This window comes from Desmodus rotundus, chromosome 3 (assembly GCF_022682495.2).
Source record: "Desmodus rotundus isolate HL8 chromosome 3, HLdesRot8A.1, whole genome shotgun sequence".
NCBI classification, from domain to species: domain Eukaryota; kingdom Metazoa; phylum Chordata; class Mammalia; order Chiroptera; family Phyllostomidae; genus Desmodus; species Desmodus rotundus.
In genome coordinates this window covers 181,102,903-181,124,004 of record NC_071389.1, presented here as the reverse complement: position 1 = coordinate 181,124,004, position 21,102 = coordinate 181,102,903, and the positions used below count along the sequence as shown (strand labels likewise).

The following is a 21,102-nucleotide window of genomic DNA, read 5'->3' as shown; positions in this document are numbered from 1 at the left end:
GTTTCCTTATCAACACATTAAATAGCAAGACCTAGAGCACATCCAAAAATTGTCATAATTCCAAAACAGTCATAATCATAAATGCTTTTGGATATTTGTGTGACAACTGTAGTGTGATATGAATCTGTGCGTGATTTCTATTGGTGACAGACTTGCAGGAACTCCCAGTAATATAGTTTGGGGCCTGTATCCTCCACTGAAGTACATGCTAAGTTTCAGTTCAATGTTGGTGAAAATAAAGCACAATTTTCTACCCCCAAGTTTATGAATTCTACCCCCTGAATTCTATTCACAAAACCCACAAGGTTTAAGAACCCCGGATGCTGTCACAAAGCCCCAGGGCTCATCAGATCTAAGGTACAGGGATACCCTCATGAGCTGCTAACCAGGGGTAGCAGGGAGACCCTGTCTGCAGTGAGGAACGGGGACCCTTAAGGCTGCAGTGACCCCAGCACCATCCTTACCACCCGTCAAGCAACAGATATGCTGCTGGGTATCTCCAGCCCTCAAGGCTCAAAAAAGGACCCGGTCATTGCAATACGCACTTCAGCTAAACCCAGCAGCATGCACAGTCCTCCCCTGCATCTCCACTCGCAGAGGGTAAATCCTTCCTGGAGACCACAGCCCACTCACTTCTGCTGGGACCCTGAGCATCTGGGGACAGGGAGAAGGAAGGTGATTTAGCCAAGAGTTTCACGGCAGAGGTAAGACTTCTCCAAGTCACCCAGACCATCAGTCACTCTTCCGGAACTCTCCTCCCACCTCTGCTACTGCACTTTAGACCTCACTGTGTGAGTCTCTGTGGTCAAGTTCACTTCCCCTGATAGACTACAAAGTCCTTGAAGGCAGGGACCGTGTCTTACTCACCTCTGTGTCATCAGTTCTTGGCCCTGGATGTGGCACCTGGGTGCTCAGTACACTTCTGCTAATTGAGAAGCAGGAGATGGGGGGCCAGAAATGGGGCCTGCAAGTTCTCCCCAGGCAGGTGCTTTCTCCCTGTTTGTCTAGGAGCCTGAAACACCTAGCACTGCCATGAAGGGGAATGATTAGCAGCATTCGGTGACCGTCTCTTCACCAAATACAGAGATTGATGTAAACGATAGCAGGAAGCGCAAATGATACTCAAAGTATTTAACAACCAGTACAGCATATTGTTAAGTCTGAACAGGCACCACCACGGACCTCTGACAGTCACACCAGAGGCACCAGTCAGACATCAGCCTCGTGGGAAGATAAGTTAACTCCAAGGAAAACAGACCTGACGGAAGGAAGTTAGCCCCTCCTGACTTATCTGTTTGCACAGACTCTCCATAATCGATATTTCATTTCCTTGAAGTATTAATTAGCAGCATGTGCTTGCGCAAGTGACGTCTAGTTCCTGCTCTCTCATAGAAAGGAAAGAAATCACAAACCCTTTTAGCTCTAATATCTGATAATCCCACATTCTCACACCGCACAGATGTTATCTGGTGACAGAAACCCAGCAAAACAAACAGCCAGCAAGGGGGTGCCAGCCCAGAAGCCCCGAGCCAGGTCCATGGCTGATCCTCGCCCTCTGCTACTAGAGGGTGAGACTGGCAATCAATCGAAGGCCAGAACCTCCTCCCGGCTCCGCGGAGGAACCTAGAGACCTCCATGAGGCATTGTCAATAGATGCAGGAAAGACACCAGGCACAAAGGCCTTGACAAAGGGCCACACCCAGCTCCCTGCCACCTCCAGTCAAACACTCAGCCTGCTTTTCCCTCTACTCGATGCCCACTCTCTTTCATACCCTGGGCAGTGCTTACCTGCAAAGCTGTCTGACTGTGTAGCCCAAACAGCACCCTTGGGAAGTCATTTTAAGAGACTAAAGGGGGGAGGAGTTAGGAGACCTAGTTTCAAGGCACACCCTGTGCCGCACCGGCCTGACAGGGCACTTTGGGTTTCCTATGACAAGGACACAAGGCTGCTTGACCACCTCCGCAGGGCAGCTGTGAGCACCAAGTGAGAACACTGAATGTTGGTTTTTTTTATCGCACACTCTTTGAGAAAGGAAACAAATATTACCTGGGGTGGGGGTACCTGACTCTCCCTCCTTGCGTCTCTCTGTACCCCCACCCCCAGACTTCCTCGAGGCCTCCCCTCAGAGACCAGATCCCACCAGCCCTGGGTGGTGCTGTGCAACCCCGGGGACATGGGCTCCTGGGGCTTTGCTGTGTTCCCTAGAAATCCCCTGGGGTAGGAAAGACAAGCAGGTGAGAAGCCCAAGGCTCCAGCATGCGCTTCAGGGTGGGGCAAGTGGGACAGGAACACATCCAAAGCCAGGGGGAAATCATCGCATTTCCCCAGCCATTAGCGCAAGTCAACAGCAGCGATACTGCTACTCACACGCATGCAGGCATAACAGCCATCACCAAGAATCAGTGAGGACTGAGGCCTCATGAAATTCCACATCCGTATCTCCCCTGCATCCGCTATAGTCCTTCCTAAGAAGGCACACCACTACCCCCATTCCTAAGGAGGAAATAGACTAACTTTATAATGGACTCAGCAGGAGTATGGGGACCCCCACCCCATGGAAATCCACCACTTCCTTCACTCCAGCGCCCAACAACCGTCCTCGACGCCTGAGTCAGAGCAACAGACAGGAAGACCTCCGGGGACACTGTCACCCTAGAAAACCAAACAGTGAGGTTTTCCCAAGGATCAGGGAATGTCTTAAGTCCTAGTTTTTGCAGCAGAGTGAGATGTGAGAGTTTTGAGGGAAGACGGCAGCAGTGGTGCCCGTCCTGCGCAGGTGGCCCTCACTTGCCCGAATCAGCAGTGAGGATGCAGGTGTGTCTGTCACCCACAGGCACCTCCAGTGATGTCCTTAAATGAAATACTAATCAATGGGCCACACGTAAGAAAACATAGAGGCAAACTGTGGTTTAGTCACCTGATGAATACTGAAGAGCCTTTAAAACGCGAACATGGGCAATGTCCGCACGTGGAAATGTGTGCGCGAAGTGAAAAGTGAAGCAGCAAGTGGAAGATAAGCACCAGCTACCATCCTGCTGAAAGCACGCCCAGTAGCCACTAACATCGCAAACGAATCTGCAATATTCACTCCACCGGGTGAATTCTGCAGTATTCAGTCGGATCTGGTGGATGCAAAGTTCCTTTGATCTGTAAGGCTGAGTGAGCACTTTTTCACAGGTGTCTGAGAGAAACCCATTTTTTTTCTAATTACTTTCAAATCAAAGTGAAACCAGAGCCTAAAAGACAGCTCAGCCCAGAAAGGTGGGGAACTGAGCAGGTGGGGCCACCAGACGCATGCAGCCAAGCAATGTCCCTGCTCCTGTGAGGTGCCAGCTCCAGACTGCTGCTCAAAGCCACTGGCTGAGCATCCTGGCACGGGGAAGAGTTGTTCAGACCCCAACAGGCCCCCAGAAAATTGGTCAGCCCCTCATGGGCACCTGCTAATGAATCTCTAACCATCTCTAACCACTTTTCACCAACATGGCATTGTGGGCGAGGGGTGGGGGGACAAAGAAGATCATGGGCCACTGGCCCTGAAGGAGGTGACAACGCATTCTCAATCTTGTTGGGGTGGCAACAGCTGAAGGCAACCTGAGTATCCACGACCGTGATGGGAGTGACCGGTAATCTGTGGTGACTACAAACTGTCCAGCCATTAGGGAAAAAATGGGGCAGATGCACATGCCAAATGGGAATGGTCTGAAAAATGCAGTGCAGAGAGGAAAAGAGGAAACAGAATGGGCTGTGAGACAGAGTGCCTGTGTAAACTGAAAATGTGTATGGCGCTGAGAAACTGGCACCGCCGAGAGAGCCTAAAATGCCGCGACAACTATGTATAATGTGGCATCCAGGAGAAGACCCTGAGACAGTAGGTAAAAACTAAGGAAATCCAAGTAAAGTATAGACCACAGGTGGCAAACACAAGGCCCTCAGGCCGAATCCGGCCCTCCACTTTGTTTTATCCCACCCAGCACCTTGTTTCTACCCAGCAGCAACGCTGAGCTCCTTGCCCCTAGTTAAGGAGTAGTTACATCTATACAGTCCTAAAGTTACATTCGGCCCTTTGAAGGCAACCTCGAGGCTGAGGTGGCCCCTTGTGAAAATGAGTTTGACGTCCCTGGTGGACTTTAGTTAGTGAGAATGTGTCAATATGGGTTCATTAACAGCATCATATGTGCCCTGACTGGTGTGGCTCAATGGATTGAGCACTAGCCTGCAAACTGAAAGGTTGTCAGTTTGATTCCCAGGCAGGGCACATGCCTGGGTTGTGGGCCAGGCTTCCAGTAGGGGGTGCAAAAGAGACAATCACACATTGATGTTTCTGTCCCTCTCTTTCTCTCTCCTTTCCCATCTCTCTAAAAATAAATAAAATCTTTTTAAAAAATAGTGTCATATGTACCACATTAATGTAGACATTAATAACAGGGTAACTGGGTATGGGGTAAACGGGAACTCTAATTTTTCTGTAACTCTAAAACTGTTCTAAACAATAGAGTCCAGTTTTAAAATGAAAAAAATAAATACAAAAAGCAAGAACGACACTACACACTTCCCAGAAACACAAAGAGCTGGAATGACTGCCTGTGGAGTGAACAGGCAGTGAAGGGGTGGGGCGTATTTAAATGAGGAAGGAGAGGGTCCTTGTGCAGACCAGTGATAATAATGCACCGTGACTGAGAAGTGCGATTAATGCAACCCTTTGCATCAGAGGTCCCAAAACTAGTAGCAATAACACATTTTTAGAAAATACAGAGAAAGAAGGACCGCTGCAAGACAGTAGGTCCTGATGGCTACATGAGTGGTGGCAGCTCTGATGACAGAAGGGGGCACCAGGGAAGCTGGGTCACCTGAAATAGCCCCTCGAAGGAGGAATTAAGTAGGCCTGGAAGCCAGGGGTGAGGGCTGCAGGAGAGGTGCTTTCGGTGGTCACACAACAGGGACAGCAATCCAGGACCCACTCCACAGCCCCATCTAACACTGGGCAGTCCAAAAAGCTACCTCTGGTCCCTGATTCCCAGCCAAAGCCAGGAAAATCCAGTAGCAACTAAAATGTGCCAGAGGGAATCAAAGATGGGCAATGACCTGAGCAGTGGGGGTAAAAGTCAACAGCACAGTTATCTTTGAATGTCAGACCAACAATGAATCCTTTTTAGTATAAGTATATCCCCAACATTGCATAGGATATAGTTGGGCTACAAAATTATTTGTTATTGTTCTGAAATTCACATTTCAGTAGGCATCATGAATTTTTATCTGCGAAATCTGACAACTCTAAATAGCAATAGTAGCAGTAACACCAGCTGTTCTAGATAGTTTCTTTAGTTGTCTATTTGTAAAAACACAAGGAAGAATGTAGCGTTATTCCCACTTTATAGACAGGGGAACTTTGACTCAAAACGACCAAGTCACTTGCCCAGGTTGTGAGGCTAGTATACGCCAGGCCTGGGAGGTGAACATCTGTGTCTGGGCTCCAGAGTCCATGTTTTGAGCACGATGCTGCTTCCCAACTGAGCAGGGGAACAGGGTCCAGGCCGCCGCTCCTGAGATGGCAGGCAGGTGGGTGGACTGCAGGCTGCCACCATGGTAGTGGCAGAAGTTCCCGTAACAGTGGGAAATTGTAACAGTGGGAAATTGTACCCCACCCCACCATTCTTCTGACATTGTTTCCATAAGTGCTGACTCTAATACAGAGCATGTAGATGAACAGCACGTTTGTATAAGAATCCCAGGAATCCCCTTTTGCCGCGTATAATGCACTCCCATGCATACTGAGTACCCACATTTTTGGTCCAAAATTTCAGGGAAAAAATTTTCATTTTAAGTTTTTAATTCATTTTTTTATTCATTTATATTTAGGTACTTGTTTTTTGCATTACAGAGGAATGTTAGCATTTATTTTTGAACATATTGCATTGTGTAACAAATAATTATAAAACAAACGCAAGAACAGATATGAGGTATTTCAGGTACTATCTATGTATAATGCATATTCTTATTTTTCTCTCAAAAAGTTGGGCAAAAACGTGTACATTATACACAGCAAAATACAGTAGTTTCAAAAGATACAGACTCTGACCAGCTCGGGAGATTTGCTGACCTTCAACTGTGGAGCCAGGTTGATCTGAGGTGAGGATGACAAACCAGGACGACTAAACCAGGATGATGCACGCGGACCATCACTTGCCTTATCGGAATGGACTGCTCGTCTGCACGAGAGAACTTTTCAACCCCCTCTCTGCACCTCTTTGTTCTGTTCCTCTCTCCCTCCTTATAAAAAAACCTCTGCTTCCACTGAGAGGTAGAAATGGGCTTTGTGACATGAGTCCCCCACCTTCCAGATGCCCAGCACCTGCAAATAAACCACTTTCCTTTCCATCAGCACCTGCCTCTCAAATGTTGGCTTTCATAGCAGCAGGCAGCCAGTCCTGCATGTCGGTTACATTCCTTGGCCCCCAAAACACGCCAGTACCTCAAGAAACCTTCCCACAAGACCCCAATCAGAGGCACCAAATAAGCTCTGGGTTTCAAAAAGTGAAAATCAGCACTCCCACAGTAAGTCCCCAGTAGCCCTAAAAGAATGCACTTCCCCACCACGGTGAAAGAATAACAAGAGAAGTAGCGCAACAAAGGTAGAGCCAGGCCACAAGCAGATCCTGCCTGGGGACAGGGAAATGAATGAATGCCCTCTGGTTGGGGGGAGGGCCCCTTCCAGTTTGGGGGCAGGATTAACTTGAATCTTCCAAAACAGGTTTCCATGAGAATGGTCCCTTACCCCTCAGCATGACACCTCTTAAAAGAATAATAACGAGCATTTATTGAGCACCCACTATGTACCAAAGATTGTGCTGGATGTTTTCATTGCCCTGGTCTACTGATGGGACCTGTAAAAGTCACTCCAGCAGGGAGTCTTTTATTTTGTAGATGAGGAACCTGAGCCTCAGGGAGGTTACTTATTTAACATTTGAGCACCTACTACTTTACTGTTTAGATTCTGTCCTAGGTGCTAGGGTTACAGGGTTACAGCAGTGAACCAAAAAAAAAAAAAAAAGACTTCAGCCTTGATGGAGCAGGTGGGGGCATGGATAAAATGAATAAATAAACCTTTCATGTAAATTCAGATAGCGGGGCTTAGTGGGGTGAAGAAAAGAAGAGCAGGATCAAGAAACAGAGTGATGAGGCAGAAGTATTCTAGCTGGGATGGTCAGGGCAGATGTGAGGGGGAGGGAGAATTTGAGCAGAGGTGTGAAAGGGGTCTGGGGAAAGGGACTGAGGGAGAGGGGACAACCAAAGGCCCTGAGGTAAGGGTGACCAACACATATTGGGCTAGCCAAAAAGTTAATTTATTTTTTTCTATAAGATGGCTCTAGTAGTGCTTGGTTGTCTTTAACTTCATTGGAAACAATTTTGTTAGATTGTAGTGTGACAGCTGTCATATCAGCGTGCATTGAAAAAAAAACTGATCAAATTGGTGAATTTTTGTGTAGTCATTTTAATATTGAAGATGGAAGAAAGTACACAACATTTTTGGTATGTTATGCTTTATCATTTCAAGAAAGATAAAAATGCAACTGAAACACAAGAAAAGATTTGTAGAGTGTATGGAGGAGGTGCTGTGACTGATCGAATGTGTAAAAAAGGGTTTGCAAAGTTTTGTGCTGGAGATTTCTTGCTGGACGATGCTCCACGGTCAGGTAGACCAGTTAAAGTTAATAGTGATCAAATCGAGACATTAATTGAGAACAATCAATGTTATACCACATGGGAGATAGCTGACATACTCTAAATATCCAAATCAACAAAGTTATTCGTGAAAATGAAAAGTCTGTCTTGTATTTTATGGAAAAAACCATATGGACTTTGTGGCCAACCCAATACAAGATAAAACTGGAGCAGGTGCAGGAGGGGAGAGTGTAGGAAATGAGTTTGGAGAGCATGGCGACGGCAGGTCATTTTTAAAGGATCACTGTGGTATGCAGATGTGGATGGGTAAGGGGATGGATGGATGGATGGATGGATGGATGGATGGATAAGACAGATATGCAGATAAACAGATTTCCATGGATTCCCTTAGGCTGGTTACTAACCAGAGGTGAGAATATATATATAGCTTGCAAGTTGATAAAATGTGTCCAATGTTTGGTTCCCAAGTAATCGGCTACCTCAGTGGTCCCAAGCAAGCACATGCCTTAGTGAGGTAGATCCCCTATAGCAGAATTTTGATCCCAAGTTCAATAGGCAAACAGGGTTTTCAGCCCAAGGAAACGATTACAGAGAAGGCTACCAGGTGGGGTCTCAGAACACCGGGGAGAAATCTCTACGAGGCCAATGCCCACACAACAGACTGGTGCGCACACATGCGCACACCCTTACTACCTGGGGTGTCCTAGGTAGAGTCACTAACTATACCAGCACTCTTCCTCAAGTACTTGGGCAAGAAAATCTGGTTTTCCCACCAGAAAAAACAGAAAGCCACCTTCCAGAACAAAGCCAAAGCTCCCTGCAGGTGACCCTGATCCCCAGGAGCCCAGTCCTGAAGGGCCATCCCATCCCACAACCCTGTGACACCTGTCCAACCTCACCTCCAAGTCCTTCTCGAGCTCCAGCCCAGCCTCCATCAGGTTGTGCTCGAACTCTTCCCGCTGCTCCCTCCTCTCCTCCTCCAAGGCATCCAGCCGCCCCAGCTCAATGTCATGCGAGCCCCCAGCATGGGGCTCCTTGCCAGTCTCCCCGTTGGAGACGATGGCCAGCGAATGGCCAGGGAAGCTGTGGCTGGGGTGCGCCCCGCGTTTCCGGTAGTGGTAGGCAAGCACATAGTCAACCTTCCTTTGGTTGTCATGGAAGTGCGTGCGACTCCGTCGGGCTTCCGAGGACTCTGGCTCATTGGTGTCCAGGTAGTTGTTGATGACCTGGCCAGAGAAAAGAGAGCAGGAAGAGTGAGATCTGGGGAGGAAGGGGTGAGAGACAGAGGAGGTTGCCCTTGCTCTGGCCCAAAAGTTGCACTAGGAAGCAAGCCCCTCAGGCCCAGAGGCCCAAACTGTCCCAGTGAAAGGACAGAGTGGCCTAAATTCATCTGACGCACCCAGCCCTCCACCCACCTGTCCATAGCCCAGGCATGGGTGCCTTCACACCTGCTCCAGGTATGCTCAGCACACACGTATGCTCAGGTACACAGACCGCACACACAGCAGCAAAACCCTGCCTTCACACTCAGAGCCACAGGCCCACTCTTGCACATGCATACACTCCTCTACACCTAGCCTCTCGGCACCAGCACACACATCTGTGCACATGTACATCACCCAAATGCACTCTGACACACACACAGCCCTCCACACGCACAGTGGCACACCCACCTCCTTGTGGATCCGCCAACACGCATAATGTACATGCACAGAGTACTCACTGGCAGGCTCTCTGGATCCATTGGAACAAAGGCAAATTTTTGGTCACCTGGACCACAGGGATTCACTACACACTATGCCCTTCACAGCACCACATCATCCTCTTCCTCATACTCTCCAGCCACTGGTGAGGATCCTGCCACAGATGGCAGCAGGGGACTGACTCCTGCTCTCAGCCACCCATGGAGACGGGATGTTGAGAGAAAAGGAGGAGAAAGAACGAGGCGGAGCAGAGGAGGGACCTGCCTCCCCTTTGGGTGTTTCCCTGTTTATTACTGGTTTGATACCCAGCTGCCTCAGCAGCCACCTGAGAGGTCACCAGGGCAACCAGGCACAAGGGAAAGCCTGCAGAGCCACCACGGCAGAGGTGGGAGGGGAGCCAGGGAGTCTGCAGACCAACAGGTGGGATCACCTGGCCTCTCACACCTCCTCCTTCCCTGTCCTGTCCTCCTCTGACCAAAAGACTCCATTACACTGCCATGCCTTAGGGAGAAGAAAGGAAAAGGGCCTAATAAAAACCCCCGAGTGTCTCTCTGTCTCTCTGTCTCTCTCTCTCTCTCTCTCTCACACACACACACACACACACACCTGCCCCAAAAGCGGAATGTCCTCAGTCAAGAGGCTCCCTTAGGGCCCCCAACAGGGTGAGCTGTCCCCTCACACCCCAGTACTCACGGAGCTGCTGTGGGAGCGCTCTTCACCAGAAAGTTGGCTGGTATCTCGGTTGGAGCTGCCCTGCGGACCTGGGGCTCGGGGACCCAGCACCTTGAGGTATTGCTGTCCTTGTTTGAGGCCCTGGCCACCCCTGGCCACTGCTCGAGGGCTCAGCCGGCGTGGGGAGCCAGGGAGCAGGGGGATATCTGTGAGAGGGAAAGACAAAGGAGGCACAGCCCCTTCAGGTGACGGGAAACCCAGGACACAGAGAAACGGAGGCACTGAGGGATAGACAGACACGGGGTGGTCATAAAAAATGGTCATGTCTCCTCAGAGCCTTAGGGATCCAGAGTCACACTGGCCACAGGGGAGGAGAATGGAGAAGAAAGTGGGGGTGGGGGTTGTCTCACCCCGCTGCACACACACACAGAACTCTGAGCCTCCAGCTCCAAGGCCCGTTCTGGGCCCTCCTCAGGGCAGCCCTTCTCACGGCCTGCAGCAGGACTGCAGGGCTGTTTCAGAGGAGCCTCACCCTGCAGGGAAAGGACCCGTCGGTGAGGGAACTGCAGCATGTTAGAATCGGAGGGGACTGACAGTTGAGACATGTGACTTTGAGAGATGGACCTCCAAAATCCCAGACAGGGGCCACAAGTTGCCAATGTCTTGCAGCTGATCAGATTCAGTCTCTTCCCACCTCTGAGAAACGCCTTCAAGCAAAGCAGCATAGTCCAGGACACCTGGACTCAACCCTCAGCTCTGGCACCTGGGCTGAGACCTCAGCGCTGCCACGCTGACTCTGAAATGTCTCTGATCCTGTTTCTCCGACTGTAGACGAGGAAAATCCCAAACTTGCAGGATTGTAATAAGAATGAGAACTGGAGATGTGATGCAAAGTACCCAGGACAGTCATTAGCCTATGTGCATGCAGTAAAAGGTGGTTATATAATAATTCTTATTATTTTCATTTTAAGCTCTCTATAAGCAGGAATCACACTTATACATCAAGCTCAGCCCTTAGTCTCTCCCTGCTAAATAAATCAGTGGGTGGATGGATGGATGGATGGATGGATGAACGACAGCTCTTCCTGGTCTCTTGAAACAGAGTTTCTGGCCAGTTATGAGGTTGTGAAGCAGTGCCTCTGTGTCCAGCTCTCTGCTGGGCAGTTTCAGTAAGCTTAGAACATTTGGTCCCTGCACCTGAAAAACTTAGCATCTTTCATGCAGGAAACACAATTATGACCAGCAGAGTGAAGCTTTTATAATTTATTTCTATACTGTGGGCTCTACTCCCTATCATAGGACACCAGAAAGCTAGGTCAAGCTAGGCTTCCAGAGGAATGAAGCCTAAAGCTGGTCTTGAAGGGTAGGTGGTTTCTGGAACTTACTCCCTAGAGACAGAAAACAGGGGCAGGAGTGGGCATGCATGCTAGCGGAGGGACGGTGGGAGGGGCAGGGGGCGGGGAGGGGATCCAGCTCAGGACACCTTGTGCATATTCTCCCCTCTGGCTAGAACATGTTTCTCCATCTAGCTGTGGCCCCCTGCTATTTCAATCATTAGAGACTCTTCCTTCAAAAAGCTGCCATCAAGGTGTAAGACAGGAATATTCAGACACAACTAATAAAGGTAATTTCCTTCTACCCCATCATGACTGAAGTTCCACCAGCTCAGACGGTAAGGGGATGGGGACCCACAGAAACATGTAAAGTCATCAAAGGACAGCCTCTGACCTTCCCAGTGGGCTCCATTGGTCAGCAGGGAGCCATGGAGAGTGGGGCTCATGCGGCTCAAGGGGCAGCATTTATTGTCTGGTGTCACTGAGAAGAGAACTCATCGGGGCAGCCCAGGTTTAGTCAATGGGCCCGTGCCCCTAAGCCTTTGCCCAGATCCCCAAATGACCACCCAAATGACCATCCCACATGTGAGAAGCCCCTCTTTCCATTATCCAAGATCCTCACAAGGCCCTGGAGCATTGGGCTTGGGGGAAGAGAACACTCTTCGCCATCAGAGTGTAACCAGATGAAAATGACCGAGGCCTCCTGCTCAGCATAGACAGACGGCAGTCCCCCTCAGCAGTAGCACCTGCCCCCATACTCTTCTGCCCCCAGTTTATTCTCCCCCTCTACCTTCAGAGGGGTTTTTTAAAATTATACATCACATCACTCCACCCTCCCGCTCAAAGCCCTTCGATGCTTCCCCATTGCCAAAGTACAAAATCTTTACCACAAATTGAAAGGTGCTGCATATACTCTCCAACCTTGTTCCTGTCCTCCTTGGCACTCCCCATCTCTTTGAAACTAGAGTTTTCTGCATATTCTCATTTGGTCCATTTGTGGAGACCTGGAAGCATAACAGCCATAGGGGCACTTGATAATGGGTCGGGGCTGCACTTCTTGAGAGTAGGGAGGGAATGAAGGGAAGGAGGACAGTGTTCTGGTCTTGCCTGCTGTTCAGAGGCGCCTACAGCCTGTCTGCGTGGTCCAAGCCCAGAGTGGACAGTCTTTATCAGGCCGAGAATAAGGAAATCAGGAAACGCCAGACAGTGATTTTGGGGACTACATGGATACAGCGCACAGCTAGGCTCTACTGAGAGCCACCTAAGAAGCATGAAGGTTGACCTAACCACATGGTTCTCCTTCCCCATGTACAGCCCTCCCAGGACAAGCCATCAGCATGGAGCCAGGAGTGAGCTCAGCCAGGCTGAGCCTCAGTGTGTATTCCTGGCATTGCCGCAGTTTTGGGAAAATATATACTTTCTGTCCGTACTTATTCCTGCCATGACTAGAGGGGGGAGGGTGTCATTACTGTATCTTTTCCTCATAGGATGAGCGTGAAGACACAATGAGAGAAAAGAGCAACGTTCCCTGGAAGTATGTGAGCTATGGAAATGCATCCATAGCTCATCAAATCCTACTCAGGGCTTCAGCACCTGCCCCCTCCATCTGACTTCTCTGCTTCATTCCAGCTGCTCTGCTCCAAGTCCCCAGAATTCCCTTTCTCTCCCAGCCTCCTGCCTGCTTCCTATTCACTTCCTCCTAGAAGCTTCCCTAGACTACACTGGAAAAGCATCAGCTCTCTGTCCCCTGTTACAACCTGGGAATTGATTTCCTTGCTCTTCTGAGACTACCAAACACTGTTTTGCCTTTTAGGTCCAGTCTTGGCTGTTTAGGGACAAACTCTGTCCCTTCCAGTTGGATCTAACCTCCACCATCCTACTGGGCTGCAGGTACCTCAGGTTGTGCCACAGAGGCAGGTGAAGGAATGGGATCAGAGACTTTGAGGGAAAAATAATAGAGACTAAAGTCAAGGAGAAGCCCAAATCTAAATGAAAAACCAGGTGGAGCTTGTCTTCAGAGTCCTGCCAATGGCTGCCTCCTCATTGCCCCTTCCCAAGGCCCCTCCCCAGCTTTGGTCCCCCCATATTCTGTGCCTGCATGTCTCCATCCACCATCAGGGCCTTCAATGCCCATTCCTTCATTTAGCTGTTGGCTGTCATGGCTAAAAAGCTGATTTATACCAAAGTACAAATAGCCCACACTGACATCTTGAGATAATGTAAGTGCAAGCGTTTTGAAATCTTTAAAGGGCCCTATAGATGTCACAGCCCTACTTGTGTGCAGGGGCAGGGACCTTAGCTGAAAGATAAGCTCTAATGGCGGGCGCTGGTGCACAGTGCTAGGGGAAGGGAGAGATGCTGAAAGGCAGGAGCTCTTCAGGGTCACAGCAAAGGCTCAGAGCTTGGAGGGGCCTCTGAGTAGGGAGAAGGACAGAGAAGGATGTGGAGAACCTGTCAGAGTAAGAAAGGCTCAGGCGGTAGGTGATGCGGGGAAAACTGGCTCAAAGGGACCAGGTGACACAAGCAAGAGGAAGGTAGGGCCAGGCTGGGCAGAGAAAGAGCAGCAGTGGGCTTGCCCGGCATGGAGGAGGGTGAGGTGAGTCACAGGGCCCAAGGAGCTGCTCAGAGCCTCCAGGAGAGAAGAGCCGGGAAGTCCTCTCGAGGGAGCTAGACTTCCAGAGAGCAGAGCTCTTCCTTGAAGTGTCCCTCACGGCATCATTACTGTCTCATTACTAACCAGTGGCAGGTGAAGTATGACGTGCCCTGAAAAATTGGGCAGCCTCATCGCTGGCCCTTTAAGACCACTGCTCCTGGCAAAATCAGACTGACCAGGGCCACCCTGAGGGGAGACAGAACATCCAAATTCTCCCAGGCCAAGAATAAGACTCCAAGTGGGGATCTACCAATAGTCAGGCCTTCTTGGGAGTCTCAGAGAGTCCCAGTCACTTTCAGGTTTTGAAGGTACTCACTCTGGAGCCCTCCCCGAGCATCCTGAGATGGATGGATTTCATTTCAGTTGGGATCAGTACTTACACTGAGGTCTCACCCTATTTCCCTGCATGAATTTGACCCAGGACAATAGCCTAAATTTGAAGGTCCAAGCTCAAAATTTGGAACCAATGGTCCTGCTGATCACCTTACCTCTTGCCCCATAGATCCTGCTAAATGGCACCTTTCTCAGCCTCTGTGCCTAGCCAACGTAATCAAAAGGACAACCTTCCAGTTCCCTCCACACATAAAGGTTCATTTCAAATATATCTCCTCAACTCTGCTTGTCTTACAGCCTTGGCTCAAGAACAGCCTTCTCTTTGTGAATGTTTTCAAACTGCAGTATTATTCACAGTGGCCAAGATATGGAAACAACCACAGAGTCCTTCAGTCAATGACTGGATAGAGAAGATGCGGCACATATATACAATGGAATACTACTCAGCCATGAGAAAAGATGTAATACTGCCATTTGCAACCACATATATGGATCTGGAGAGTGTCATGCTAAGCGAAATAAGTCAGAAAGAGTCAAGAACCATATGATTTCACCCATATGTGGGATATAAAACTGCAAGCAACAGATAAACAAGACAAACAAACAAGCAAAAACTCATAGACACAGGCAACAGTATGGTGGTTACCAGAGGGGTTGGGGGGGAGTAATAACGGGTAGAGTGGGTCAAATATATGGTGACGGAAGAGGCATTGACTTTGGGTGATAAACACACAATACAATATACAGATGAAGCATCATAGAATTATACACCTGAAACCTATGTAATTTTATTGACCAATGTCACCACAATTTTTTAAATTAAAAAACTTATTTAATAAAAAAATTTATTTAATAAAAAAATTTTAATAAGAAAAACCAGCCCTCTTTTGCCTGATGCTCAAACATCCTTTTCCTGATGATGACACTCCCACAGATACATCCTTGACTTGAACGTGGAACTAAGAGTTCACTGGCCTCCCTGCCACTAATCTCAGATCCTCTTCAGTCCTCCCCAATCCTCCATCCTCCTCGCACACTGCAGCTAGTGCTACCATTTTGAAATATCTGACCAAGTTACTCCCATTCAGTGAATTTCCACTATTCTTAGGATGAAGACCAAACTGTCTCATATGGCATACAGGGCCTTTCCCAATCTGGGCCCTGCCTACCTATCTAAACTGCTTCATCTCCTAATACCCAACCACAGCCTGCCTCCTTGGCCCCTCCCCCCCGCACTGTCACACCATGCTCCAAACATAACAACTGAACACCCCTGCAGGGGGTGGAGGAGGAATATATATAATCTTTCACATCTCCATTCATGCCAGAACATTTTACTTCCCAGGCACTGTATAATACATTGGAAATATAAGGCTAAAGAGAACATGGTACCTTCCACCAATCCCTAGGTACTCACAAGGAAGGACGACTAATAAGGAAGGAAGACAGATTAGTGAGGAAATAATTTCAGGCATGAGAGAAGTACAAAGTTGGAGTATGAACAAGGAACAGTCAACTCTGCCTGGAGCTATCAGGAAAGGCCTCCTAGAGGACGTGAGTTTTGCGGTGCATCTAGAAAAGTAGGCATCTCCTAATGGGCAATGGAGATTCCAGAGAGGAAAGCAATCATTTGCATGGACTTTGCAATCAACCACTGGGCTTGGCTGTTTCAGATCATCAACCTCACAAGAGCAGAGAATGCCTGCCTCCTCTTCCTCCTTTTCCACCCACTTAGTCCCATTGGTGTCCAACTATGTGGTGGGATTGGAGGGGCACAGAAAGGACCCTCTGTTTATAGTACACACATTTAACATGACTTATAAGGCCCTTTACCATCATTTACTATCAACCTTCCCAGTATCAATCATCTCCTGCTAGTCACTACACACACACATTCCAGAGAGACTGAACTACCTGCTGCTTCCAGAAGGTGACTTGCTTTTTCTTATCTTTGGTCTTCAAAATTGTTCTCCCTTCTGCCCCTAAATGTCTCTCCTCAATCCTATACCAAGGCCCATCCCCACCCTGTTAATATGCAGGGATCACAAGTTACAACAACATTAAAGAATTATAAGCAGGAGAGCAATGAGATTAGAATTACATTAGAAAGATCACTCTGGCTACAGCGAAGATAAATGGGGTGTTAGGATAAGGAGATGGATGGATGGATGGATCCCTAAATCCTTTGCTGCTACGGGTGACCCTTCATAAAACTTTTAACTCACTGGTCACTCTGTCACTCGAAAACCTCCATTGTCCTGAGGCTTACAAACAAATTGGCATTCAAAGACTTCCAGCTGGCTGTAACATTTCTCTGCTGCCTAATCTGTCCATCAGATAAGAACATTGCTCTTTAGACAAACCCACCTCCAGACTGATCCTCACTCTCTGCCTTTGCTCAAGCAGTCATCCCTGCTTGGAATGTTCTCATCCAGGTAAAGGTCTACTCTTACACCAAGCCTTCCCTAACCACTTAGGGAAGTCCTCAAAACAGTCACAAAATGTGCCTGTTATGGCTTTTTATTCCTAGCACAAGACTCTGGATGCAACAGAGGCTCAGTGAGTGTTCGGAGGTAATGATGTAGGGAATCAGGGAATCCGTTATTATAAGTGAATTTTGAGCAGCGTGGCTTCCCCTCTGAACTGAACACAGACCTGGCCTAACCATAACAGCAGCTACAACAACCCCAACAGCTGATGTCTTGCATGTGCCGGACACTATTCTAAGCACTTTACATACCAGCTCATTCAATCTTCGGGATAACACTAGGAGATAGGTACTGTTGTTACCCCATTTTACTGGTGAGGAAACTGAAGCATAGAGTGGTCAGTCACATTTCCCAAAGTCACCAGCTAGTAAGTGGCCTACTCACAGTCCACATTTTTAACCGCTAGGCTATTCTGTGCAAAGGAAGAAGTGTGGACTTCCTGAGTGGATATGCTTAACATCTCTCACTCCTTTAAAAAGGCATTCTAATAAATGGTACTTACAGTCAATGCTCAGAGCCAAAATCCTAAAAGTGAAGACCAAGGGCAAGAAAAGCATAAGAAAGCACCTTTCTCAATGACAAAACCCACAGATTGGGACTTGGATGAGTTGCCCAAATGAACCCTACTCATTGGCAGCCCATTCTACACTGTGTTTTAAATTGTGGCTGAGGAGATTAAGGTACAAATGTCCCTCCCTCTGTGTTATGAGGAAGTAGCTAGTCAACAACATAATTAGTCAAAACTGTCCTGTTAGCTAGTCAATTATAACCTTTTTTGCAAGTACATTGGCATGAAAAGCATGATGATACAACAAAAGTGAGCAAACTGTTATCCTCCTCCAGCCCCTCTATACTCACACCACACACACACACACACACACACACACACACATCCCACTTTAATGAGGTTCACTGACTCCTCTCCTGGGTGTAGTTGGTGGGCTTTCTCAATGTCCCTCACCCTCCTCCGACACCCACAAACATCTCCCATCTCTGACCTTTCTCCTCCTCCTGGGTGTAACTAAGATCAATGATCCCTTTCTTATTCCTGTCTCTCCAAAAAGGTGGAACAGATTTCTGTTGCCCAAAATGGACTGCGTCTTCAGTTCAAGCCTAAGACAGCTCTTCCAATCATAGCTCCCCTGTTCAGGCTGCAGAGGCCTTTGGATGTGAATGAGAGCTGGAGGTTATAGAGGGATTCGGCAGGTGAGAGGGATATTGATGAGCCCGAGAATTTTATAAAACATTCCAAAACTCTGTTATAGCATTGTTAACTGACATGAGTAAGTTCGTATCTTATGGACATCAAGTTTCATCTGCTAGATTGTGCTCTCCTTGAGGACAGATATAGTGCCCAACTTGTTCACCACTATATCCTTAGCCCTGAGCGTGGGGCCTGGCACATAATCAGCTTTCGGAGCAGGGCAAGGGTCTTCCCACAGCTTGGGAAAAGGGAAGTCCCAAAAGCAAGCATCACCTAAGATGGAAACTCCATGCAGAAGCTTGAAGAATTGTTCATGAACACACTTTCTAGGGAAGACTTTAAGAGCGACTAGAGATTTCATAATAACTGGGGTGGGGGTAAGGAGGGGCTTAAGAGAGCTTTTTTTTTTTTTTAGATTTCTCATAACTTCTTCTCTACTAGGTTGCTGTGGTCTATCCAAATATAGATTGCTCTTACTTAAAACCAGACCATCCTCATTTGACTGTCAGTAAAGTTATGGTCACCACATTCCAAAGGACAGAACTAGGAGAAGCAGCTCTGGAGAAGGAGAAACAGAAGAAACAAGACCTACTCTGTGGGGAAGAGGAGGTACTCATGGGAAGCCAGGCTTAAAATACTCGGACTCAGTAATTGGGAAAAGTGAGAACAAATGGAGACATGGAGTTGTTCTCAACCTTGAATGCAGATTGGAATCACCACCTAGGTTCAAGTATTGATGTCTGAGCTCCACCTCAATTTGTCTGGGGTGATTCTGTTGTGCCACCAGGGCTGAGACCACTGGTCTGTAGAACCACAAACAGAATCAAGAAGGCAATCACAGATCTAGTCACAGGATCTTAAAAAATCATGTTAGAAGGAAGGAGAACCACCTGGAACTTAAACAAGCTTAAGACAAATAAAACAAAGTGCCATTTAGCACAGTAAAGATAAATGTTTAGAACCAGAGACTTGCTTTGGCCTGGATGCTGCATGAACCCAGAAGCAAGGAAAGCCTGGCACTGGAGAAGAAGAAAAGCTACGACGCTTGGCGCCCCATGAGCATGCTTTGGCCCACCAGCTATAGGAGCGGTGTGTGCTGCAACCCAGGGGGAGGACCCTCTGCTTGTGCAGCTTCAGTGTGGCTCCCTGACTTCTAAAGCAAGCTTTGCAACCGTGACCATAGTACAAGCTTGAGAGCCAGAGGGAGCAGGAATGGGTATTGCCCAATCCAAATAAATTCAAATGCTAAGTGTCAATTGAATGGAGCTAAAGTATGCCTAAAGGATTTGACAGTTTAGAGACAAACTGGAGGTAAGCCTACCTGCCTAACAAATGGGAAAGCAAGCATGTTCTTGTGAAATGACAACAGAGACATGTAAAATTCCATCCAGGAGGAGCCTCAAGATATGTATATAAAACCATCATACTACAGCACACACCTGAAAACCAACTTTTTTAAAAGGTAGCCTTTGGATAGAATTTCATCATTTCACCTAACTTCAGAGGATCATGGTCAACCCATAACCAAGTTCCTTGGTTAAACCCTTCATAATGAAATTTTTTAGAAGATTTTTAGAAGATTTTTAATGTGAAACTATATCTCTAGTTCATACCTTACGTTTATAATTTCTCTTTTTCTTATTTCTTTAACCCATGGACTAATTTCATAAGGATGGATACTTAAATTCTGAAAAGACTGAGTTCCCCGAGGAGAAATCAGTTTCCTCTGTAGTATCCAAAAGGATCCAACTGCTTGGGTTTCAAGGACAATGAAGTATGTGTTTCACATGTAAAGGAAGACTCACAACGTCTTCACCTGCTTTCTCTAACTCACACTAGCCAGACACCACTGGAATTAAAATTTTTTAATATTAAAAAAAAAGCAACTGAATCTGTTGGCTAACTACATTCACACCAGCTTACCATTCATTCATTCATAAACCATTTAATAAGTATTTACCACATTCCTTCCCTGACTTGTCCTGGGTGCTGAAAACATGAGGATCTCAGAGCCTATTTGGGGAGACAAGTGTGTAAATCTGTAACTTTAATACCATAAAATAATGTAAATGTGCCACACCAACCATCATTTTTGATAGGCCCCTTATGACAGAGACTGCTATTTGCTCACCGAAACTGATGCTCCCCTCTTCATCCCGAACACAGAGACAGACCATATTTCCTAACCTCCCTTTGCAATTAGATACGGCCATGAGGCTGAATTCCAGCCAGAGGAACATGAAGAGCGATATGTGCGACTTCCAGGCCTGACCCACAATTAACCTCCCGTGCACGCTCCTGCACGCTCTTTTCCCCTTTTAGGTAACTGGAATGGCAACTCTCGGAGCCACCTTGGAAGTCATAGTTGGAGTTGGTTGAACCTCCATTACCCTGGGTCCCTGAAAAGCCACATGGAAAGGAGCTACCTCACCAACTTGTTTATCCACCCAAGACTCTTACTTTAGAAAAAAGTAGACTGTTATGTGTTTCACTCATTATGTATTTTTCAGTCTATTTGTTAGAGCAGATAATTGAGCAATATCCTAACTAATACAGTACCTTTCATGATGAATGTAAATAATAATAAGTAATTCTACTTACAAGTGCAGTAAACCAGCCCACTGAGATACCATCCATGTCAAATACTTATACGTCAGAGCCTTTCTCAACAGAGCTTTTCCCAAACTTCTCCCAACCTGACATATTTACCAACCTCTCACACTTTTGTCCACCATAGGTGGGTGGAGATACTCAAAAGTAGGGACTGGATATCATCTTTGACTCTTATGGCAGCCTAGCACATAGTAGGTACTCAGTGAGAGAGTCAATTTTTTTAAAATGCTGAAAGATGAGCATAGAGAGATTTCTCAGCAAAGTCATCTCTTCTACACTTTGTGGTATAGAATTCTGGAGGTTTATGTTGAGTTCAAGTATTTTTGAGCAATAACAAAGTTATTTGGCCTTGATTGCAGGTAGTCCCATAGTCCAATTCTCCCTCAAGATGAGAATTAAGACCAGGGTTTTAGCTTCTCA

General features: G+C 47.4%; 1 protein-coding gene across 2 annotated transcripts in view; it reads right to left on the bottom strand.

Annotated features, from left to right (window-relative positions):
- Positions 1–21,102, bottom strand: part of ANO2 (anoctamin 2) — a 305,404-nt gene that overhangs the window by 278,051 nt on the left and 6,251 nt on the right. The window contains exons 2-3 of one of the 2 annotated variants that reach the window (XM_045187067.3): positions 10,078–10,262; positions 8,581–8,907 (exon numbers count right to left, since the gene is read on the bottom strand). In XM_045187067.3, the coding sequence (XP_045043002.2) occupies positions 8,581–8,907; positions 10,078–10,262 (512 nt within the window). Of the gene's footprint in view, positions 1–8,580; positions 8,908–9,404; positions 9,634–10,077; positions 10,263–21,102 lie in introns of those variants that run through there. The other variant, XM_045187068.3, reaches the window with a different exon arrangement.